The 26,065-nt window shown below is 41.6% G+C and overlaps 1 protein-coding gene across 4 annotated transcripts in view; it reads right to left on the reverse strand.

The window, feature by feature from the left end:
• Positions 1-26,065, reverse strand: part of rbms3 (RNA binding motif, single stranded interacting protein) — a 282,860-nt gene that overhangs the window by 184,204 nt on the left and 72,591 nt on the right. Inside the window, exon 1 of one of the 4 annotated variants that reach the window (XM_072370238.1) lies at positions 17,372-18,578. The exons of 1 other annotated variant lie outside the window; for it this stretch is intronic. In XM_072370238.1, coding sequence (XP_072226339.1) covers positions 17,372-17,446 — 75 coding nt within the window. In that variant the 5' untranslated portion in view covers positions 17,447-18,578. Of the gene's footprint in view, positions 1-17,371; positions 18,580-26,065 lie in introns of those variants that run through there. 2 more of the 4 variants (XM_072370236.1, XM_072370237.1) reach the window with 2 other exon arrangements.

The raw sequence follows: 26,065 nt of genomic DNA on the forward strand, positions 1-26,065 counted from the left end.
ACAGTATCTATATATTTTTCGTTCCTTTATATTTCCACTTGCTTCTGCCATAATTTTTTTTCCCCAATTCTGTGAGAAGAAAAATAAGCCATTTCGGAAATAGAAATCAGTGTTGGCTGACTCTTTCTTTCTCTAAATTACTTGACAACTCTGTGACATTAAACAGCCCACTGGTGAAAAGAGAGGGGAAAATAAAATGAATGCATCCAATTATTCATGAATAATGATAGTTACGTTATCCAGCAAGGCAGGGACTCCCACACAAAGCCTTCCCCATTCAATACATCTTAAATACTGACAATCACCAGGAGTTATATTTGACAGGCACCTAATTTTGCATCGTTCTCATCATTGCTCACAAGATACAGCCCATTGGCACGATCTCAAAGGCTTATTTATGATGAGGTGTTGGTCCTGGGAACATTACTGTGGTGGTCCCCCCAAAAAGCTGGCATATTAGCAAGTCTTAGCTGACGCTATTGTGGGGTCATGTTACAGGTGCCAGATGTAGCTGGATCCCTGAATAGAAAGTTAACAAGCAGGATCCCCCTCTAGACCCCGTATATGGATGTGAAGACCTTCTATGTCGACATGGGCTCAAGGTTCACAGCACCTCATTGCCTTAGCTACTACAAGGCAATAAATTCTACAGCAGGAATGAATTGGTTGACCTCAAGGGCAGTCGGTGTAGCAAGTTGCAATCTAACACCATACATTATCCTATCTTTATCTGTGTTTTTTTTTCTTTTTTTCTCCCCTCACACGTGGATGTGACTTAATAAATGTTCGATTCATCCAATTTGTACACTGAAAAGAATTAAAATCCACTAAAAAACAAGAGACTTCTACGCTGTGGAGGTTATTTGTACTTTAATTATAAGCGTTGGTGCAGTGCAAAGACAACTTACACTTTAATAAATGCAGCTATGGTGCTCAGGTGGCTTGGCCTTCTCTCTTGCCCTCCGTCACTGCTCCTAGTCGATGGGGTGCTCTTAATAATTCATGGGCTGTAAGAATCGGCATGCCCTAATTGGTGGGCAGGCTCCCTCTCTCAGCACTGCTGGGACCAGAAACAAAGGCAGAAAGCATTTTCTGCTTTCTTGTTCTTTTTTCAGTTCCAAGCAAACAGAGAAAAAACTAAGGTGCCTTTTAAAGTTTCAAGTTAAAACGCCCCCCCCCTCCAAACACCTTGAAGCGCACCTGCTCATCCATGAGGGAGCGAGCAGTACGAGTACTCAAATCAGACTACCTTTTACATGCTTTGAGAGTGAAGAATGGCAGGATATATTCAGCTTTCAAACAAGACCAGCTATCCCCTCTGCACCAGCTTTGAGCAAGTGGTATTGCTGCTTGTCAAGGTAAAAAGGACACCTTAAAATTGTATTCGCAACGAAGACGATGCCACTGCATAATGCATTGACGTCTGTTCAGCAGTCAGCAATCACAGGATCAGGCTTTAGGGAATATATTTTGCATTGTACGCATTATGTAAATGCATTATACATTTATTTATTAGTACAAGATGGAGCAGTTTGCAACAGATCCTACATGAAAAGACAAAAAATGAGTGAAATACGTGCCCTGCCTGACACTGAAAGACAAAATTTAAGATTGACACCTACCTGCATGACATCTCTGGGCTCAAAAATGTCAAGATTTAAGGGCAAACAGCAAGATAATACAACTTCTGAATCATTTTTCAGAAAAACACTAAAAAGAGGATCAATATTGATTTTCTTTTAAAATATGTAGTTGGATATATTTCAAAACAGGTGAGCAATACTTGGTTGGCTGCATAATAAAGACCTGCATGTGTTTAGGTTTTTGATTTAACAGATTTATCAGTAGCAGACAGTTATCTGGCCATTTTATCTTGAAACACTTCCCTTGGAAAAACCATACTAAATAACATCCCATAATACATCACATATCACATATACATTGTTAAATACTTGTATCCATACCAGGTGTCATCCACCCCTTGTAACAACAAGACATATGATACGTTTTCATGGATGTGTCACACTTCCCCAGGGATGAACAAACAAATGTACACATGAATACACCAGAGAACAATAAAGTGTTTTGTTCATCAAAACATTGCCCATTTATCCAGCCACTCCACTGTTTGACTCTAATTATTTTGAATTCTCAAGTTGCCAGTCATTGTGGAATAAGCAGCAGAGTTAACTATCTGCTCTCAGTAAAATTAGACTGAAGACTCTCAGCAGGTTGCCAAAGTCTGATTGCAATCTTCAATGTCTTTCTACCCTGAGATCCAAACACAATTTCTTCTGCTTGCTTTTAATTGCATTGTATTGCAGCTAAAAATGCTCCCCTATCTCCGCTTGGCAACTTTTGCTTCATGCTTTCAGTTAAAAACTTTTCTTCTCAACAACCATTTTCTCAGTCCTCCCATTGAGTTTTTCATTTGTTAACAATCTTCATGACGCCTATTCTTAATCTACGACACCGATGCTATCTTTTCTTTTTGTTGATGAATCCTTTGTTTCTTATACATACTCCTGTTTCTCTTGAGATTACACACTAACTCTCGTGTCGAGAAGCTTAGTCCTGTTTGCAAAAGGCTGGCTGTTCAAGCTCAGACTTGCTGTTGTGCACTAAAGCACCTGCTGAATCGTGGGAGCGAGAAGGTAATATGAGTAAACATAACAGTGAAAGTAAAATACAGACCTGAAGCTGATTCTTTGAAAGGCTGCTGACGATCCACTGTCAGGCTAATGTGAGTCTTCAGCCTTTTCCTCCCTCTCTCTCTCTCTCAACGTGCTTCCCTGAGTTCACATTTATTGAATTACAGGGGAGCCATCTCACCCTGTGCCATACTTTAAATGGCATTAATGCATCTCGGTGTGAGGCTGCGTCTGTTTTCCAGAAAACTACCAACATAAAAGAACAGCTAAAGGCCCAAGTGAAGAGAGAAATGTGAATAGGCGTTGAGAAGCAGTCCTTTCGATGACTCATTTTACAATTTGACCATCAGCTCCATGTGATTTCAGTTTTCTCTCGACATACCTCAACAATGTCACTTGTCTGTTAGTCACTGGCTTCTTCTTCTCTGGCTTATAATTGGAGGAATAGCAAGTGAAATTTGAAACCACAAGATGAAGGTCAGGTGCTTTTTTCATGAAAAAACTATCCGTCTTCAACAGTGCTGAATCTGAAATGATCATTTTATCATAATGTAGTCCCATTGATTTAAGTGTAATTCAGTGATTCACTGTAGCACTTACTTCAATTGATCAGCAGTAGCTTTATGTTTGATGCTTCACTCACTTCATTAACCTCTGAAATTGATCTAATACAACCTGCCAGTGTGTATACTTTTCATTTGATATTTAAAATGACTTAAAATTCCTTCTTTTGATAAACCAAAGCTGTTTTCTACTTTGTCTGTTTCCACCCAGACAAAGAGCAAAGAGCAGGAAGGGTCTGATGTGATTAAACAAATGTTCTATTGCCACCTGTGAGCCAAAAAAACTCTCCTAACCTGGGTCATCAAAGGTGAAAACAAAGCGGGTTTTATTTAAGGAATGATAGACATTTGGGGAGAGGGCGGGGGGGCAAAGTTATCAAACGGGACTGCTAAAACATGCACCATATCCCTGTGAGGAGATTGGATTCCAAATGCTGGCTCAGGGCAGCACCACTGAGGTCACTCCACAATCTGCACAGGTCAAAGCCAAGGCAGCGTTACAAGCTGGTTTGACGTTCTCCATTAACTCACCCTCGCTAACCCACAAAATAAACCTGAGCCGCTAAGGAGAGAAAGGGAAAGAAGCACAGAAAGGGAACTACACACAATCACACCAAACACCTTTGGTAAATCCTGTTTGATAAACTGCGTGTGATGGGATGGAGAGCATTAAAATACAAATGAGAAAAAACTATTCTCTGAGAACAAATTTCCAAATGTGTATGAAGTTTGAATTAAAAAAAAAAATAAAAGTACATTTTATGGACATAACAATAGTTAAGAATTATCAACAATGAAACCATAGATTCATCTGTCAAAAAAGCTTAAAAAATATAACGAATACAAACGTTAGAGCATAAAAACCAGGTGGTAAAAGCTGCTGCATTCCCAGACATTTAGAGAGCCCAGCTTCCAGCTTAAACATCAAGGGCCGGTGCCTTATGTCAAGTCTCTAGACTCCACAATGTTTTGAAACACAATCGCACGAGAGCTTGTTTGGCACAGGTTGTGCCTGGCTAGCACATACAAAGCATATAGAATCCTTTTGCTGCCACAAGCCGCAGCCTTATTTAAAACTTCAGCCAACCTCAAAATGACTTGTGGAGGTAAGGTTATTCAGGGTAGCTTAGCACTGAAAACATGGAAGACAGCATTGTAGTCACAAGAAAGCTCAGGAACAAGAACGCTCCGCTTAAGTGCAGACAGAGGTGGTCGACATTTAGTACTAAAGGGACTTTTGCTTTTGCAAGTGAATACTAAACACTACTGGTAGTGTAAACTAATAAACACAGTAATTCTGGCAGCTGCAGTGACATTACAGAATTTTAGTGCATGTCTTTGAATGACAGCGCTTGCATTCTGGGTTTATGACAGGTGTAGCTATCTCATATGCTCAGACGTCTCTCTACGCTTCATTTCACCCCATTTTACCCCTTGGTCTGTGTCTGGGTGAAATGTTTTCAATCTACAGCACCATAAAGAAACTCTGCAATAACAACTGCATTCTTTACAGCAAATTTAATAATAGCATTTACCTTGATCGTAAAGCTATTCATCTGGATGATATCTAAAGGAGTACGACCGTTTTATAATTACTCCAACCACAAAATTCCATCTTGACAATAAGACCTCACGGAAACAGCGCATTTGTGCGTGCCGTGATGGAGATTTGTGGTTCCTGCAACAACGATCACCTCTGTCAGAGACATCATGGGGGCTGCTGGTGATTGCCAACAAAAACAAGAAACCATGCCAGTGCAATTATGCGTGTCCATTTGAACATAATATGGGGAGAACTTGAGATGCGTGGGAGCGAGAGGTGACGGCTGTGTCGTGGGGGTGGAAGGTTTGTGGATGTGTGTGTTCATGATCGTGTATAAAAGTGTTAGAGAAAGTCTGTGCACTGTTATGAGCAATTTCTGTCTCCATGTACAAGCAGCATATGTCTGTGTAAGACCAACTAAATGTGGGTGTTCATCTTGTGTGCTTTGTGTCAAGAGAACAGGAGCTGGGATCTAAAGGACATATGTTTAGGGTTCCTTTGTGACCGGCGCTTTGGGTTGACAGAGTTGTTTGGGTTTGGGAGAGTATTTCAAAGGGCTGTTTGGCATAAAAGAAAAGTCTCTAGAGCCTATAGTTGCTGCACAATTTCCGTTTTAAGATTTTGCAGCCGTCAACTTTAAGAGATTGCAGGGCGTGTTGTTTCTCATACAAGACAACAGACCTAACTACAGTATATTGCTGATTATTTGTAGCAATTGCATACTTTCATGGCTGAAATAATTCATTCACAAGGAATTTAAGAATTTAAGAATTCAAGTTCATTGTTTGTTGTACCTGTCAACGATGATATATCTGTACTCACCAAAGTCTGAAGACATGGTGATTAGAAACAGAAGCAGCCAGATGATTAGGGAAGCTGCTGTGTTCCAACATCGCTGCATTAACTCATTTTACAATTACTGATGGCAAAACTATTAAAATAAGACCCGAGGTGTAGTCACCCAAACTATTCTTTAAAGCTTAATTTGCCATTTATAAAAGCTTTAGGAGCCTTGAGGGTATATAAAAGACTTCCTGTACTTCCAGAGATACATGTGCCCCACCAAGAAAACCTTTTAAGTCCTTTAGAGGCTCTCTCTGAGATATTTGGTTTTAATTTGACTGCATTGGGGGGATGGTGGGAGACTGGCTGGCAGGCGGGATCAGTCAGTCAGGGTGACCTCATATGTTTGGCACAGCGAAAGGCAGATCAGGTTTCCCTGTGTGCAGATTCCAGCTTGTTCACTCTACGCTATAACCAGGACCCAATCCCATGAGGCATGTGTGCGTTTGAGTGAAGATGGACATCACTGCACGAGTGAGCGTGAAAGTGTATTTGTGTGTTGGTGTGTATGAGATAGAGCGGTAGAGAGATAAATTATATGAGATAAATTATTCACTTCAACCATGGTCAAGAGAGAAAGAGAAGCACTGGGGGAGAGTGAGCTGTGTGTCAGTGAACTCAGTGAACCCAACAGGACTCCCGCCCTTCCTCCCTTACTGCTCCCCCCGCCTCCCTCCTCAATGGTCCTCTCATGCTTTCTTCAGGGTTGTTATGCACCTGATAATATGGGTCAGTATGTTTGTTGTGGGTATGGTCATTGAATTTGCATCCTTTTGAATGCCCCATCAAATCAATTGAGGTTTAAAAAAAGTTATATTGCATTTTTGTACGGCCTTTAGAATGAAAGTTACAATAAGTCTTGGCAAACAGCAGTTTGTGGATTTATCCAGTATTATTTTTACAAATGCATTTGCCTGCATGTTATTTGAACTGGCAGCATCCTCTGTGAGGCTATAGGTCATGCACCCCTAACCCTGCCTGCATTTCGCAGATCAAATTTCCCAGAGATGGAATGAGCCAGAAACATGTAGTGCGACCCACAATAAGAGTGATTTAATTAAACCTTAAATGTTAAATAATTGAAAAGAATATACGGCAGCAAACAGATATCTGCGATGAAAAGGTGTAGTGGTGTTATTATGTTACAGTATCACCAGACAGGTCATTCTTCTGTCACACAGTCCCTGCTCATGAGTTCTGTGTAGTGGCAGCCAATCTGGCTGTACTAGTATGTTGGAGAATGTGAGTCCTCAAGGTAAAGGATGGGGTGAGCAACTGCCAAATTTTCCTCAACTGAATACACCAGGTTCAGCTTTGTTTATTTTGGACCGAGATGCTGCTGCTGCAGTGAAATGATCAGTGGATTGTATATTTGACCTTTACATTTTGATTTCAATTTCAAGGCCAGCTCAACGTGTTCAACAGAACCTCTTGGTTCAGCCCAAATTTGGTGTTCAGAACTACCAGACTGCGTCACATAGTCCTAATTAAACTAAGTTGAGACATCCTACCTATCTCATGTATATTCATTGCAATTTTGCTCAGTTTAGTCGAAACTGAAACCTACTCTTTGCTGCTGCCAGCTTTAACTTTCAGTGAGAGAGTTACAGGCTGGAATCTGCAAATTGCTGCTAGATGGTATATTAAGCACTATTAAGCATGCAGTAATTAAAGGCAATACAAAAAGTCCTTAAAGTGCTATGGATGGGATAATGACAGTATTCTATCTAGTATTGACAAAACTGACCAAACTCCAAGTGGAGACAGTGCAAAGCTGGAGAGCTGCAGCTTGGCTCTACTAATTTCTTATTAAAACACTGATTATCAAATGATAGAAATGTTATCCTAATACAAACAAAATTGGAGAAATTAAAAATTATTTGGTAAAAAAGAAAAAACAAGATTTAAAAAGTCAAATCTTAAAAACATTGACTTTTGGGTTACTGTAGCCTTTTAACCTTGTCTGGCCTACTGTAGTCAAACAGAGCAAGGTGAGCACACACCACTGGCAACTATCACTATAGTAACAATAAAGCCCATGCTGCCAAAAATCCTCTTAATAAATCCTCAAAAGGAGAAGAGGCTTCCTGTGTATCAGAGCACTGTGGCAACTGTCACGCAGTCACACCAGTGGAGAAATGTACGATGCCAAACAAACACATGGGTTAAAAACAGATGCAATGTGCTAGTGAAAGTCATGTTGAGACCAAAGTGCCTTCAGTCCGTAGTGTGGACTGAGTGAACAGGGGCAGCCTGTTGTAGCTCTTGCTGGCTGTTAATTAGCCATCTATAACTAAACAAATGAGCAGTGCACCCTGCGCTCCACGGTCTACATAACTAGGCCACTGAGTCTCTAAACGACAAGTGTCAACAGTTGTCTTCACATCTATCCAGGGTCTGTAGAGGGGAACGTTGCCTCACCATTGCCGGAGTGTTTATCCAACATTCGCGAGAAGGCAGTGTAATGTCAGCTTAGTGATTAATTGCAGGCTCAAAGTGCTGAGGACACAGAATCTGCTCTCTATGGCGCCGACTGCAGCTCCTTCAAGGGTTTATTGCTTTATCGGCTGAATCCTAATGTGACCCTCTTCTCTCCTTATGATTGTTCCAGTGATGCTGGAGCATCCGGAAACACCCTGCAAGGTGGCACCGTGGTTAATTGCCCAACGTACAGCAGTTCACTGTTGGCACAGGCTTCTGTTGTAGTTTGTGTTGATGGTTTGGAAAACAAAAAATAAACTTTTACGGAACAATTCAAGTGCAGCATGTCTGCACAGGGCTATAAACAGATCTCTGTGGGTTGAAATAAAGCTCCCTATACAGCCAGATCCCTCCCAATATGTTGGAAGAAACATAGCATATGGCAGTTACACAAGCATGCAGCTGTTGTTTTTTGGGGCTAGAGATAAATAATGGATACAAGTCTTCCACAGGGTACTCAAGACAGCTAATGAGAGAGGGAAAGCAGATAGGGAATTAGTGACTAACTGTTTCTTAAAGCTACTGTTTTCTAACATTTTCATAAGTGCCCGAGGACAAGAAAATAGAAGAAGATGAAATCATCAGTATTCATCAACTGAAAAATACACAAATGCAAATTTTTCCAAAAACTTGTGTGAGTAATATTCTAATATAGATATAGAGAAAGATTTTCCTCAGTGTACATAGAGGCATTGATCCCTGTAAGTATTTTATCTCTCACAGTCTGTCCAAGTCTTTCCCTCTAAAATGTAGGCGACTTAAATAATTTAGGGGAAAAGGGAGAGAGAGGAGATAACATTTGTCTCAGAGCAGACTGTCTCTGATCAAGTCAGTGAACTGTATCAAGCCCTCCAATTAGTTTGTCATTTTCAGGCACTCACCTCCTACAAACCAAACCCTAACCCTCTCAGTCTGTGCACAGGGGGTGTCCATAAGGCTCCATGATTAACTACTAAAAAAGGAAGAAACCAGCAACTTGTAAAGAGATCACTTATCATAATGGCACTTTTTAATTCTGTTGCCAATGGCTGTTTATGCTCTACTAATTACTGGTGAAGAATAATAATCTCTCCTCCATTTGGACTCTTATCATGCAAAGGGTTTTCTCCCTACGTTTTCTTTCCATTTATCCTGGGCTGTGACTGGCTAGGTTTGCTCTCTAAATCAGTGTCCTTGCAGTCTAATTCATGCCGCCTACCTGTCCGAGTCAGTGTTTTTCCATACGCTGACTAATGTGCACATGTTGTAGCCTCAGAAGCAGCTGGAGCAGTAGAGGGGTCTGCCAAAGAAACCATTCAGGCAAAATCTAAGAGGGTGGTTTGAGTCATTTAACTCAAATAAAGCTGGGAGAAAGGAATGTTTGCTCTTGGTAATCCACCACTTGCTCGACAAGGCTTCACGAGGTTCATCTGCTGCACTAAATTGGTGCATGTATTCCTATTTGTATAGGAGCTCATTGTGGCTGGGTGAGAAGGGGAATCTGACAGAACTGGCAGCCATTCAAGCCCTCATGCCTATTTGCTTATCCTCATTTATGGCAGAATTGGCTTTTTCCGGAGCCATTTTTCAAGCCAAGCGTGACACGGTATTTTCATTGAGCCTGCCACTACTAATGCAGCTATGCAGAGTAAATGTTGAAGGCAGCCAGTACGTGTGCTCAGTAGAGGGGCGACCAAGGTCTCCTACTGTAATCACAGCGGTAAAGCTACACTACCATTTGCATGTCTGTAGCCAGGGCGCCCTCCAATTTTCATGCCTGAGTATATGGGTGACGAGAACAATTGTGTGTGTGTGTGTGTTTGTTTGAGGGGGGGGGGGTCGGTCTGCTCAGCCACAATGGAAATGTAGAGCAAATTCGTTAAAGTGAGATGTGCACAGGCAAGGTGTTTTTTCTTGGTCAGATTAAGGCATCATTAGGTAAATGAAAGACCATGGTAAAAAATGAAACCATGAATATTCCTACCTGCCGTGCTTCGCTCTGCAGGTGGTATTCCCGCTTTTATTCTGAATTTGATGGGAGAACAGAAACATAACACTCTCTTTTCCCAGACTTCCCAGGAAAACACTTTAATGAAATACACATTACTGCCTACATAGTACACAGTTGCTATTATGAATTCTTCTCAGTTTACTATAACATGTGTCTGGTTATTAGGCAGACCACAGACTAGGAATAAAGCCGAGTGCTTAGTTGAAACCATATGACAAAACTGTCTGTGTCATCGAGAACAGTGTGGGACAACAGTATTTCACACGCACGAGGGTTTCATGTGATCACCATGGCAATGTGATAATGAATTTATAGGGAGAGGCTTGACAAGAACCCCCTCCTGTATGAAGAGACGTTTACGTTTGATTAGGTATGTCAATAAAAATAAGGCGTTTGTCCGTCTCAAATGCCCTCAGTCAGGAAGGTGGACAGACAGTTCTGCTGCACTCGAAGCCATGGAGGGATCCTCTGGTGCACTGCTCCTCAAAGTGGGCGCAGCAGCCACTCATTAAAAATGCAGGAGCAATTACCCTGGCGGAGTCTGACTCAGTGAATGCTACCATGCCGAGCTTCCAGGCCAACCTCCTCACCTCCTCTTACCCTTCCACTGCCTACACAGGCAACCTGAGTAATCTTTATGTGAACCGCCAAAGGTAGGACAGCAGACACAGCAGAAACTTCAGTTACACAAGAGCAACAAGAGCCCCTTTTTGCCTCAATGCTTGTCTGTCTCTCACGAGGTGCATTTTCTTCCCCCTCCATCATCTCTCTCCAGCTCGTGACTTTCATCCCTCACTCTCGACTTGCTCTGCCGTCCTGACCCAACTCTTTATATGCCCCTTTTTCCACCGTCTTGTCCAGTCTTCGGGCTAAAACAAGTATTTTCCTTTTTTAATGCACAGCTACTAACTTGTATGCATTTAAAGGGTTTCTGACTTAATTCAACATCTTCCCTCTTCCAGTGACGGGATGATACGTTTCGCCACAGCTAGGTCAAACATGCTGTTAAGCATTAACACGCAGGGAAATGTGCATCTGAGAAGATTCAGCACTCATCTGTCATATCATTTGTCATCATCAATTAATAAAAATAAATAAATAAAGCCAACAAAAGTAACACTAATAATCACTGGCTAAACATATTCACTTACAAGTATTTTATTCCATACACACAGTACACAAGTGCCTAAACTTTAACTAAATAAGAATTTTTAAGTATTTGGCTTTCATTATATGTTCTTCTGTATGTTATAATGAGCTGTATCTATCAAAGGGGTCAACACACAAGGTGTCTTGTCTCCAGCCACTTATGCCATACTGCACAGATGGCAGGACACCAAGCCTAACAAACAGCGGGGGCTCCCAGAAATAGTGTAAAAGGCATGCAAAAGCAATGGAGGATGGGAAAGAGTAATTATAAAAGGGGGCAACATGAAAGAGAATTCAAAGATGAAGGCTGTCTTGGCAAAAAAAAAAAGGAACAAGAAAGAATAATTCGAGCAAAAGTGAAGGGGGGTACATAAACAAAGATGAAAAGAGACAACAATTTTGAAACTGTACCCTACTATCCTGAGAGGCAAAGGGGCTGACAGAAAATAGAGCGTGAAAACGCAAGGCGAGAGTCTTGCCAGAGAGGCAGAAGAGTGAAACAGTGGGCCACACTAGAAAGCTCCAGGCAGATGCTATGTTACAGAAAGAGAGACCAATAAAAACAAGAGAGGAATAAAAAAGCAGGTGTATTTGTGGAGTCCTGCTGCACTGCTGGGTTTGAGGGGCACATCATGTGTCTCATTTAATCTGGCTCGAAATCTGAGGCAACATCTTTTCTCTCTGTTTCGCTTTATGTTGTCTCTGCATGATTCTTTCTCTCTGTTCTTAAAAAAAAACAAAAAAAACAAAGGGAGCCCATCCCAACATGAGTGTTCCATTTTAGTTTCTCATTGGGAAGACTTCTATCAAAAAAATTCTGATAAAGTGAAAAATGTCAGGAAAAATCAAGTCATGTTTAATATGTTCAGGTACTGTTTACCTCCTGTGGTTACAAGTTCAGTGAAACCATTCATTTGATACAGGAAGACCAGTGAGGTTTGTGTGTCATTTCTTCACAGCGGTGCCTTTAAAAGCTAAGATTCATTGTCTGTACCCAGGTTTCCAGGTTGAGGAAATCGTGCAAAAAAACTTAGTCACCGCTCCATCCTCCTCCCCATATGCCACAATTCATCACACAGGTAGGAGTTCCTTCGTCTAACAGTAAAGACTAACGTAGCCAGTTATCTCCAGATGGTCGGGGAAGGTGAGTTCACAGACAAGATTCCCTGGGGCAAGAACTCAACCACCAAGCGCATCATTTCATACTTTAGACATTTATCTTGGATGCTTTTTTCTTTCTTTTTTTTTTAACAGCAACTTCCGTTGTGCGAGCAAGATTTTTCCTCTACGACTTGCTCAAGGACACTTTAATGAGACACAAAACTACTGAGGAGAAGAAATATGTCACTTGGTTTTGAGATCTGCACTCTAAGCTTTAGATCCTTTACCAGCCACAGAACACAGAGTCACATTTTGTCCAAATTACAAACAGTTAAAACGTATTAACTTAAGTGATCTTCATACTCAACCATCATATATGCCACTTTATATATAAACACGTAATGCAGCTGTGACATTTTAAAATCTGCAACGCGCTCCAATGCAACAATAACTCAAAAGCAACAGAATTCCATCGAACAGCCACATTTTCCCACTCCTTTGTAGGTTTCTCCATTCTTCTTCTGACAAAATGGAAAGCAATTTCAAGAGAGCACTCTGGTAAAGCAGGTCTAATGAGATGTATGTGTCAGCATGCGGAGGGCCAGGTCTTAGCACAAAGCTCCGTGGTGCACTGTATGACAGGCCATGAGAAGCAGTAACTCAAACACAACTTTAATGTATGGGTGCGCAGATAGGGCTGGGCTGTCGGCTGATAGATGAGAAGGGTTAAGAGTCCTCTCATTGTAGTGCGTGTCTGTGTGTGTGCATGTTCTTGCATGTAGACAACAGCCATGGCAAATAAATGGACTCGATTGCCCCGATGACTGGCATATACATTTCATAGCAGATAAAGCTTCCATGGTCCAAAGTCTGATGGAAGCAGGAGTTAATTAATTATCTAACCACTTGCCTGCCCTTTGAGGCGAGGATTGAGAAAACAAAAGGAATTAAAAAAAAAAAAGCCAGAGCTCCTCCTAAAAATCCTGTTAATTTATGTGAGCACTAAGAGAACACTCGATTGGTTCATTTACAGCAAGGCAGGGGCAGTATTTTGTTTCGTGCAGTCAGCTGTGAAGCACATCTCAGGAACTAGAAGTGGGGAAATGAGTTGCATTACTCAGTCTTAGTAATAATAAAAACATATAGTCCTTGACTTAAACAGGGCTGAGCTTTTGTAGATGCAATTTAACTCTGGTATTTTTCCAGCATTCGCAGAGCTTGATAAACTCTTCAAAGCAGATTCACATCAGCAGTCACAGAGGGAACTAAGCTACTCGCTGAGTTTATGCCATAGATAACCAATTTAACAAAAGACTTTGGTATAAGGGTCCTTTCTGCTTTATTTGATTTTGCCTGCCGTCCGTGTACCTTACATCTGTCTCCCCTTGTTGTCTCTATGTTTCCCTTTTTCCTCTATCAAGGCATTAAAGGAGGATTTAGATGGCTCTGTTGTTGTTTCTGCAGCACAATGGATCAACCCGTGTAATGTAACCAAACCCTTTTCCTTGCTTTTAACAGGCCCTTCCCTGACTGCTGCCTCCCCATAACATCCACCCTCCGCTCCATCTTTTTTTCTCAAACATGGACAACCCCTCCCTCCTTTGCCCAAAGAATTAGATGTATAAATGGTGCCTATGGCAGGGCCAGAGACAGGCACAGATCCTCTCAAAGGGCTCCATTGACTGGTGTTTACTTAAGGCCAGGGACATTAGCCGCTGCTAAATCTACCTCAATCTGCCCCTCTCGGCTTCTTGTCTGACTGTAACACAGCCTGCTCACTCTCACATCACAGCCACAGTGCATGTGCGTCTGTGTCCTGTTTGTCTGTGTGTTTGACTGCTGACATTAAGAACGTAATGACCTACCCCAACAGTGGTGTGACACCACAAGCAGCAGCATCGGTTATACTATTCAGCAAAAGTAAAGCCAACTGAATGGCACGGAAGTGGAGAATTTCCAGCAGGTATTCAAGGCAAATTATCAGTAATTTGAGAGTTCCCTATGAGAGTTGTATGTTTAATAATGAAAGAGAGAACTGAAAACCCTGGTCACTGACTGAAAATGAAACGCAGTTCACGCAAGGACAAACAGGCATATGTTTAGTTGAAAATCGTATTCTTCCCTGGACACCATCATAAAACAACAATAATTAGTCAAAAACGTGTTGCTATTGCTCTCATGGGGGAAGGGATGGGGGCTAGGAAGAGACCTGGATGAGCCATTTTACTATAATACTCTCATTTCAGAGGCACGTCTATCATCAATGACAAAAGTTGAACGTACAACAAGCTGTGAACAGCACTGGCCATCAAGCTCACAAGAAAAGACATATTGAATAAATGCTGAATTTTGGCAAATGACTAGCCCCTGATCATTTGAGGAATAGACAGAAATAGGGTCTTTAAAGTATCCTTTCATGAATGCAACATCTTGCCAGCTCCCCGCAGCCATAACGTCATTTAAAAGCCACACACACACACACACACACACGCACACAAATCCTCCTTCAGGAATCAATAACTCAGCTAAAGAGAAGCACATGCTACGCCCCACTGCACTAATCAATAGAAAGCCAAATGTTATTGTTTCATCTCATTCTTTGACTTTCACATTCTAATTTGGGCTTCCCAGCATATGCTGGACATATATCGCATTAGAATATAATACACAGAGGGGACAAAAGGACCATGGATGCACCAAGTGCCTCAAGTTTAACCTTTTAGGTAATTTTGCTGCTCTCTCTACAACAATGTCATTAACTGCAGCCAAACCTGACTACTTTGATCTGCATAGCATCACAAGTTAGCTCAAAAGGATCTTAAAACGTAGTCCTGTAATATGAGTTGTACCCCACTCCCCCCTTTCTGTCCTGACATGATATTTATATTTTTTATGTGCTACAGCAAGGCAGAGCGACTGCCATGTGATTTTGTCAAGTGGTGTGAATCTGCCAGCCAAGGCTCTTCTCAGCTCTGTGTAATCAAGCTATCAATGATCATTAATGAGAGCGTGACATAGCGCTCCACAACCCTCTAGGCCACATTGCCCAACACTCTGGCCTCTCTCCCAGCCTCCCTTTCTCCTATTGACCCTGTCTGTGGTGCTGTCACATTAACCTGCAAGGCCACTGGCTACACTATCTACACCATGAAAATGAATACGAATGCTGGCTGCCAATCTATAAACAGAATACATGCTTTTCTTGCCCCGCACGCCCACTGTGGGTCTGGTTTGCATGACACAGGACCCAAGTGGCTTGCTCAAGGATACATCAAACGCTGACGGTGGCAAGATTGGATCTGCGCTGACCTTGGGAGTGAACTGCGGCATAGGGAAAGGAGGAAGGAGGGCCCTGTTGCAACAGAGCTGGGATGCAGAAAGTATGAGGAGGGAGGAGGAAGGGGGAAGAAAAGCTGGAAGGAGGGCAAGGGAGAACAGAGGGGCATGCCTTGATTGAGAGGCCCCCGAGATGAGCAACTCTGAGATATGAGAAGGGGGAGGGAGGGGGATGATGGAGGGAGTAGAGGAGGGGGGAGTGGGAGGGAGAGGGAAGCCATATGGCAGCAGTACAAATGTATTAAACTATAAATCAGGGGGAGAGCTAGTGGACTGCCAGGTGGGGCTACAGTCAGGTCCTCCCAGCTGGAGATGCAATGGTTCACATGGAAGGATGAAAATATCATCACTGTCAGTTATTTGCTCGTTATATACACAGCAAAATTGACACGTTTTAACTTTTTTAAGTATAAGTATATTCTGAAAATGTTGGACAGAAATGCTTTTTCGCAGTGGACTTTTGAAACCAAATAGAACTGTTATGTGATAAAGAGCATCAGGACCTGTATTGTATCTGCCCAGTATTTAAAAGTCAGGTCTGAGGAGCTGAGGCCATTTTTGGTTGCAACAGTAGGAAGTATTACTGTAACTGTCTTGAATTAAACTCGACAAAGCTCATTATTTTAGACATATAACAGGAGACATTAAACAGGCATATTAGATCACCAGATGAAAATGTAAATTAGTGGAAAGTCTGAAATGGTATCTAAAAATGATATCATTAAATAGTTTAGAAACCAAATGAGACTTAAATATTTTACAACGTTTAATTACACACCTGCAGCATGTCATTCTGCTGCTGCTATGCATCACAGTGTCACAAAAATGGACAGAAGTTAGTGTTACGCATTGTGCCAGAAAAACAAATGGAGTAATCCCAAAAGGCTTCCATTTTAATCCCTTGATGATGTCTGGGTAGTGTGCCCAGCCAGTGTCCTGGTAGTTATTGGGACCCAAGGCCTGGGCTTCTATCCCAGAGGCACTGATGCATACTGCAGCTAGAACAAACACGGGCAGCCTACCCCATGCCTGCTCTGTGTCAGAAACATACCATCAACAGAGGAAAAGAAGGGTTCATACCCCCACTACAAGAACATATTTGTGAATTAACAACTTCACACTGTGTGTAGTTCTTTCAGAAGTGTCAGTCAAGATTTTAAACAACGGCCCACTTTAAGCTTGCAAATGCTTCATTAAAAAATCTCATTTGGATGCTCATCCTTTAATTTGCTTAATGTGTGGCATAAAAAAAGCTGTCAGTTGGTCATTTTAATAAGCAAATGCCTTTGAATCTACAAAACATGTTATCCAACATGTTGTGCCATCTCATCAGGAGCTCAACGGTTTGCAGGTGAGGAATGGGTGGAGGTTACTGGACAGCTCCCAGTTACAGTCCACTAGAGTGGACTAACAGCAGCCTGAGCCTCCAGCCTTGATCCCCCATTCCTTAATCATCCACTCTGTGATACATTTGCACATGCACACCAAACACATTAGATGATCAGAATAACACTAAGAAAATATCCAAACTCGAAGAGGCACCTGCCATCTGAAACCATCAAAGTAGAGACAAGCGATCTACCAAATTCCAACTCCAGCGAGAGATGAGAGGAGGAGTGGGGAGGATGAGGAAGGGTGGGAGGGAGACAGGACAAAAATGTAGCAGTAGATGAGTGGGCTTGAGAAATTAAATGACAGCAGAAGAGCGGCATACCTTGGTTTGGAGATAGTGGGGGTAGTAGTAGGTGTACTGAGGGTACATTGGCTGCTGCTCCAATCGCTTGCCCATGTAGCTGGAATCCTTAGCACTGAGGCAGGGAATGGTGACACGGGGGCGGGAGCTGCCAAGTAGCTAGTAATGTGAAAGAGGCAACAGAGGGACTGTGCAATTCCAGTCTTTGCTGTCTGCACCACTGTGTCGCAAGCTGGTCCTCCGGGAAGAAGTCAGGGTCTGTGTGCCGGACAGTGGCTTGGAGAATGTCTGCCACTGATAAGGAAGCTCTTGACAAACTGTGCCTTGCTGGTCCAGAGACTTAGTATCGGGCAGGTGCTCACTCACTCACTCGCAGCTGGATCAATGGAAATATTTCCACAAGTGCCAGAACCAAGAGCGGCGTGTTGGTCAGAGGCTGCTACCGGATAGTGAGGGTGAGGTAGAGGAGGAAGAGGGAAGAGAACACGCAAAGAGGTGCAGGTGGCAGTAGCTCTGGCAGTCCTAACGTTGAAAAATGGGAGAGGAACAGGAGAAGGAAAGGAGGAGGAAAGGAATGGTAAGGAAAGCGGGAGAGGACGTATAGGTTCACTTCACTATTTAAGCTGTTTCACTCCAGTCTTTAGCCTGGGCTTTAATCTGACTCTCTCTCACTGCCCCTTGCTATCTCTCTTTCCCTCTCTTGCATACACACATACACACACTCACACTTTCTCTCTTGTCTGATCCGACGATGGCTGAGTGCTGTCCTGCTTGACAGAGGGGAGATATCCTCAGTGCCGGCTGCCGACAGATGCACTTTGTTTAAGGAGCAGAATCACAGCACGAGAGCTTAGCACAGACACAGAGAGCAATCTCAGTCTGTAGCGGTGGAGTCAGCAACAGAGAAATGATCCCAGTTTCTAAATGATGTGGCACAAGCGAATATTTTAAAAATCCACCGGCGGGTTAGTCAATCCACTGAGCTCCAGCTAGTAGACAAGTGAAAAAAAAACAGACAGTGACTGTGTCCCGGGTGGCCAGTGGAGACAGAGTCCCTCGTCTGCGATCCTCCTTGCTTCTGCTCTTGTAAAATGTGCTCCTTATTCTTCCTCGGCTCTCTCACTCCTCTAAACAGCCTGCCTATATCGCGTGCGCTTTCTCTATCACTCAGTCTCTCAGCCTCTCTCTCTCCTTCTCCTCCACACTGACAGGGCGGTAAAGGGGGCTCGTCCGAAGCTGCAAACAGTGCAGACTGCCTCCTCCTTCCCCAGCCCAGCCGGTGGGAGGGTCTTGAGCAGCTCTGTGAGAGTGAGGGATCCAGACACAGACCAGCGGGCTGCAGCGTTTCCACAACCTGGGAGAACGCAGGGAAGAGGAGGAGAGGAGTGGAGACTGGAAGGGATGGAGCACGAGCAGCCGATTCCCCCTACTGGCTGCACATGGAGCTACCACCTGGAACACAGTGTGTTCTCTTATCAAAGTAAGTGGATTACCCTCAAAACCATTTAAGTTTAATAAACAATTTTCCACGTGTAAACTATGATGAAGTCAGGAAATGTCTACTGCGTTTAGAGGACTGAATATCAACAGATTGCATGTAATCAAGATTCTGTAATAAGATTGCACATTAAATAAGTAACTCTAACCAGCCACTTGTTAGAGTTAACTATAACACTTGTGTGAAGTGTGATTAGACTACAGTGACAAAGTCAACTGAATACGTTTTGAATACACATTTACAATATGACAAATTACAGAAAATATACATCTAGATGTTCATGTCAGAATGTTTTTGTAAGGTTAATGTTGATTTGATCTCTTCTAAATGCTCAATATAGTCTACTGTATTTAAGAGTCTCTTACTCAGGTTGTCTTTTTTTTCCAAATTCATAGATGATGGAGACTGTACTTTTTGTTTCTTTCATTGAAAATGGCAAACTGACACATTGAGTAAGTGCCCCTGCTGCAAAAACTTACTCGAATGAAACAGTAACTCCATATGGTAGGATACACACGGCATGCCTGTAGTTGGTGCTAGATATTGTTTATAAGTTTACGACATTTAAAATGCTTTTTATTCGGCTTTTAATGTTTTGTGATATTTCATGTTTTTTTTTATTTAAGCTTTTGTTTTTCCAGCATAAATATTATAATTATTAATTATCCAAAAACATTCTAAATGTTATTATTTTTTTGTAATCTGACAAAATGAGTTACTAATTACAATAATTGACAAGCAATTTGTATTCAATCACAGCCTACTTTGTAAGTAATCTGACTCAACCCTCACAATTTTCTTGTTGTTTTATTAGTTTATAAACTTATCCATCACCATCATGAACCTTCATTCTAGTGTAAACGATGGCAATACACAGATGAATGATTAATCAAAGGAAAATACTGTAACCGTTGACCCTGATAATGACACAGTCTGACAGCTCTGTTACTGTATGCAGTGGGGGGCATTTGCTGGCATAGTTTGTGTGCACGCGTCCTCTTTGATGGAAGGATCTCTGAAAGCAAGACAATCTCATAACAGATTGTGAAACATCCACGCTGGCCCATGGAACGATTCATTGTAGTTTCACAATAAATCCTAAAAAAAAAAAAGTACAATCGCTTCTTATCCCTCTCTCGGGTATTCACTGTGATGTAGCTCCAGCTGTGACGACGTTTCCACTTCTGTTCCGATGTGATGACATCACACTTGCAACAAAACAATGATGACAGTCAACACTCTTGAATAGAGTTAGTTTGGGGCTTGGGAGATGATGTCAAACCCCTGAGTCTCCAGTAAGAGTTTGCAACTTCTAATCTCATCCTGCAATACATTCTCCACAGTCCCACTACACTCACCGCAACTCACTTGTTTTACTTGGCACCCGTCTGCAAATGGTGAAGGTAAGAAGTTAAAAGTGCATGGTTAGGTCTACATGTCACAAAATACGTGGTCACAGACTACACAATTTAATACTCACTGGTTGCGGCTCCCATTATGTAACACAACGCTCCCACTAAAACATTACAGTTTCTAACCTGTGTTATCGACATGTGGACGAATGTATGTGATACACATTATTTCTGGTGAGAATGACCTGCTGAAAATCAATGCAAATTTGGTTTTAGTTATCTTCTTTATCCAAGATGACAATAATCCCTTCCATAACCCATGAGCAGGTCACAGGAAGGTTAAATGAGTATGGAAATGATGTGACTCATACGCTGTGGACTCTTCAGTCAACAGATATCGACCCCATGGAACATCTGTGGGACATTTTGGCTACATGTGAAAAAGAGTGCTCTCAACCGCAATCATCAAAAACACAAAATGAGGAAGTATCTTTTACTTTTTGTTCTCCGGTAGAGTTCAAAAGATCTCAGGAATGCCAATGTGCACTGATACTACTCTGGGAAAAAAACTGTGGCTCGACGGTTATAAAGACTTTTTATGTTGATTTTGCCTTTAATCTGTGACCTGTCTGTATGCCTTTGGATAGTGGGAGGAAGGAAACCAGAGCACCGAGAAAAAGAAAAAAAAAACTCCACAGGCACAGGGAGAACATCTAAACTCCAGACAGAAAGACCTCGGCCAATATTTCCAAATGAGGAACTTTCTGGTTCTGACAGCAACGGTGCTGTCCGCTGCTCCCCCGTGTCACCCCACAGTGAGAAACAGCCTTCAAGTCTCAAGTCAGAGACGTGAGAGAAAACCACCTCCTGTGTAACATGAAAAGATGACAAAGAACGGTCTATCTCCTTTAAACGACTGTGATCACGAGCGAAAACATTTCACAAAGAACATTTGGTCAGAGTCAGAGAGCATTACCCTGATCACAAGTAGCCTGCAGTCACACACGAACATCTGTGAGAAAGATCAAACACAATTCTTAAAAGCTCGCACTCGTTTTTCATGTCAAACATAAGCAGACTCATAAAAATTATGTGACTGATCTAAAGTCCTCGAGAGTATCTCGATGATGCCGCAGCCAAGTTCAGAGCACCGTTTTTTTTCTTTACTCAGTTAGCAAATCAACTTAGTTTGCAGCCAGAGACGACAACATAAAAAAACTGGAGTGAAAACAATTAAAAGTTGGCAAATTCTACATCTGAAAATAGAACAGTGACTTGGATGAGCACAGTTTTGTATTAATTTGTTCTACATGTGGGTTGGAGGAGGGGGGGGTGTCTTATTGCTCCTTCTCAAATAATAACAACTTAATTACATATTTCCAACACAACAGTCCATTCATAATACGCAAGTTCAGCTGGGAAAAACATTAATTCTCCAACACATCTAATGAAATTGACACATCATATTTGTATAGTATGTCATACACTGTGATAAGTACTGCTACCACTATTTGTGTCAATCACAGGACTACTAACTTTTTCGTATTTATAACATGCCAAACATGTACAAATGCCACGTGCTTTTTCACGTGAGTTATAGGGATAGAAGGGCTCATACGTGGTCAGACTGAATCGATTCGGGCAGAAGAATCCCAGAGACCAAGACAAAGCACAGAGGGAAAAGGGCAGCCTTTTACAGACATGGAGGGGAAAATATAATTATCAGATAGGCCACTTTTATCTGAAGGAAAGAGATGAGGCCGATATTGATTGTGGATTACCAGATTAACAGCCTCTGCTTCAACCAGAGACAAACTGTCAGCTTCTGTGCAAAGACAGAAAGCCTAGAAAACAAAGAGTAAGACATACAAAGGCCAATGGAAGCAGTAATGGAGGAGAAGATATAGTGCGAAAATAAGATGCATAGGAAGATGGAACCTTAAAGAGGCAGAAAAGATTCATATTTCTTCATACCATCGTGTGCCCAGTGAGCGATCATGTGAAGTCATCTCTGCAGCTCATAGATATAAGGCTCATCATTTCTGTATCTTCAATATCACATATAAAGTGGAACAGAGCAGCAGATCGACTATCACACAGATTTGATCCACAGTCAAAAGTCAGGTTTCCCACCACAGTACATATTACAGCTTCAGAAATAAAAAGCAAATATGCTAATTCAGTTATTTAAAAATCATTCGTTTTTTTGGTTTCACTCAGCAACGAGTAGTGACATTTTAAACAATCAATAAAATAAAACTGGATATTTTTTTCTCATCTCATAAAATGTGTTAAATTCTTTGGTTTGGGAAAGTTTATCTGACACAAAAACAACAATTTGATTATCACATTTAGGTGTGAGAGGTGGAAAAACTGACATGTCACCATCATAACTTGCTAAGTCGTGGTCTTATTTTGCTGTAATTCATGACAGAAAGGTGACTCACTTTTTCTAAAATGAATTCAAATTAGTCGACACGGAAGGAAAATACTACCATTACAGGGACATTGGTCAGCTAAACCATTAATATTCATCCAGTCATTAAGAATGAAGAGACGGGAGGTGAGACTCGACTCTTGAAACTAAAGAACTTGACCTGTGGCCCGACACATAACACAAGAAACAACCCTGAAAACTAGCTGCTATGAACTTGCAGCCTTTGCCCATATGCACTGGCAAAGGTTAGTTCATGAAGGTATTTTGACATCGAGTGTCTGGAGAGCAGTTCTACATATTGCATGTATCGCACGTCAACACTGTGTCTATTTTCCTCCAAAGCGGGCCTCACAGACTCTGTGCATTTTGTCCTAGTGGGAATGGAAACATATGGGTCTGAATCAGTGAGACAGATGTCACGAAGAGGTCATCTGAAGCGATCAATTTTATGGAAAAGGACGACTGAGTTCGTCTCTGTCCTTGTATTATCAATACTGAGATAACACATGATCATTAATCATCATCACTGTATTATGGTTGATGAAAATTATTCGTTTAAAGCTGCTTTGTACACTAAAGGTTACAATGGTTTACATTCCAGAAAAGCATAGAGCGTTTGCAGTCAATGTTCTTCACAGCAACAGAAACTTATCTGATGTAGAAACTGAATTACGCTGAAATTATGCCTTTCCCATGTTCAGCATACATGAAAGTCTACACTGAAAAAGAATTGCTCATTCTCAGGCAGCCAAGCCAAGCTGTCTAACATTTTCATAAATCAAAGCAGAGGCAATCTGCTACTCCTCTGTTCTGAGGCCTTCTTATGACGCTTGTTGATTCATTCTCTAAACTAAGACAATCAGTGAGTCATTCGCAAGTCTTTAAAATGGAGAAAGAGGAAGACAGCTGAGAGCGTAACCTATGCTTGAGGGTGTTAAGTAGTTATACTTCCCCTCCAAAGAATCCGGCAAGTCTCGTAATAGAAAACTTTGGCACGATTACAATGTGGCCTCTGGACAGAAGCAGAGCAGTGCAGAGGGAGTTTTTTTAATGGTATTTTTGTTTTTAGTAAACTTATATGTATGACATAACTAATATTTTTCATTGGTCAGTTTGACCAGCAGTTCAGGAAGGTTATTTGCATCTAAGGAGAAGTTACTGCTCTGCACAGACACTGAAAGAGCTGCATGTTTGGCTACCAGTTAACATGCTAACATAAATAGATGAAGGAAAACAACATGCTCTCTTCTAAAGACAAAAACAGCAAGGACTATTCCATGTTCCTCTCAAAAAAAATTCCTTGAAAGTCCCCAACCATCCCACTCTACTACCTGATCCCTCCCTGTGGGTGACTACTATCCTTCCTCAATCTGCTGCAGAAACCGAGAGGCTTTGTTTGCTGTGGCTTTCTGGACAGCTTTGTCGTGGGTGTTTCCCAGAAATGACCAGATGCATGAATTCAAGGAAAGACTGGCACTGTGCCAGGAGAGGGTGGTGGGAAAGGGGGGAGGAGAGTTGGGAGAAGGAAGGGAAAGGGGAGAGGAGGGAAGATGTGGAACAGCAGGGCCTGGTATTCCTGGAAAAAGCCCTTTAACTTTGGCAGGGGCTCCGCTGGGCAATTCCCAAGCAGTCGGAGATCTTACAAACATCTTACAAACTAACTGATGCAGCATGACTAATCATCTTCTCTGGGGCTTTTTCTTTCATTATAAAGTAGAAGGTGAGCAATCTTTCCAATAACCATAAAATGGTTGATGTAACAAACACTTGCATCTATTTTGGACTGTGCTTCGGTTATGGAGAACTTGACTCTTGTTCACCATTATCTGAATAAGTCATTACTTACACAGAGAAAACATGCACAGCTTGAAAATGAATATTCTCTGATAAACCACTGAACATCACTAAATGCCTTGTACACATGGTGGCATCTAAGGAAAAAAGGAAAAAAAAGCACAAAACAAAGAAAGTAAAGGAATTACATTAGCGCTGATGAGGTTCTAAAGAGCAGGCCGAGCTTTGTTTGGTCTCTCAAAAATGACTGATCTTCAATTATTCACAAAGAGGAATTAAATTTGGAAGTTAATCAGTTAATTTGGCAGATTATTTGTCACTTTGAGATAATTAATAGTAGCTGAAGCATGGGTGCAGAGTTTAATGAGGCCTGTGGACATTTCTTCAGTTAATGAACTTTTTTATCATCAAAAGTAAGCGTACAGCAGCAAGACAGGAGAATAGACTTAAGTAAATAGACACAATTTAGAAATTCAGCTGTCCATCCATTTTCTAAATGTGTATTTCGATGGTCAGAGTTTCATGGGGGAATTAGCCTATCCCAGCTGTCACTGCGAGAGAAGTCAGCAGTCGTCCCAGGGCTCACACCGACAGCCAATATACGTCACTGTTCTATCTGGACACGCCCCCTGAGTGGCAAAACATTCATCATGGCTGCCGATGTTAGCCGTGGGAAGAATTTGTGAACCACAGACGTTAACATCTGGCCAGATATAGGGTTTCCTGAAATTTCCTGATATGCATCTAATTTGCACGCAGGCATGATATACTGCAAATCCATGTTTTCAAGCCTGAATCCTAGTTTTCTCTAAATTTCAGCGATCCATTTGGTTCTCATCTCTTTACTCTTGGTAAGTTTGTCACGAAAACCTCAACTTCTTTCTGAATCTATTGGGACAGTGAATTGCATAGCAGCTCTTCACCTTTGTAAATATGTTTTTGAGACAGTCTGACAGCGGTCATTAGTCAAGATGTACTCTTGCCTCACAAGTGGGTGTAACTCGAGTACAGTCATATGTCTAATGACATCACAAGCATTACCTCTATCTGAATCATAAATTATCCTAACATGCAAGTCTTTTGATCGTGGGAGGACACCAAAGTACCTGGGAAAAATCTATGCAAGTACCAGAAGAACATTTAAAATCCAAAGTACAAACCAGTATCCAATTGTTGACTAACCGATAATCGGTCACCTGCTAGTGTTCTACATTAAATCCATAGTGTGAATCTCTATTTTCTTTTATCTTGTAGTTTATCTTTTGTGGTTTTTATTAGCTAAGCTTATACTTCCCATTCATTCAAACTTTCTTACTGAAACAATTTGATCTAAGAAACTAACCAAAGGTACTGTGTGGGAATAAAGCAAGTATACAAAGTGAATGATGTACTTTTTGAAACACTGCCTGAAATGCTTCCCTTATGCTAGTTATGTAAATTCACTACATCTTCTATACATTCGATGTCTTAATACATTCTTATCAGTGCACAAACGGATGACAGCCTGAGGTAATGCAACACATTTCCCCTCTGAGAGTATAATTTACCACAGCGCAAATACCAGAAAGATCTAGTCGAGATACTTCTTGAAGATACTTCTTCTTGATATCATTTCTTTATACAGGATGGTGTCA

This window comes from Leuresthes tenuis, unplaced genomic scaffold (genome assembly GCF_036924035.1).
Source record: "Leuresthes tenuis unplaced genomic scaffold, fLeuTen1.0.hap1 SCAF_18, whole genome shotgun sequence".
Taxonomy (NCBI): Eukaryota; Metazoa; Chordata; class Actinopteri; order Atheriniformes; family Atherinopsidae; genus Leuresthes; species Leuresthes tenuis.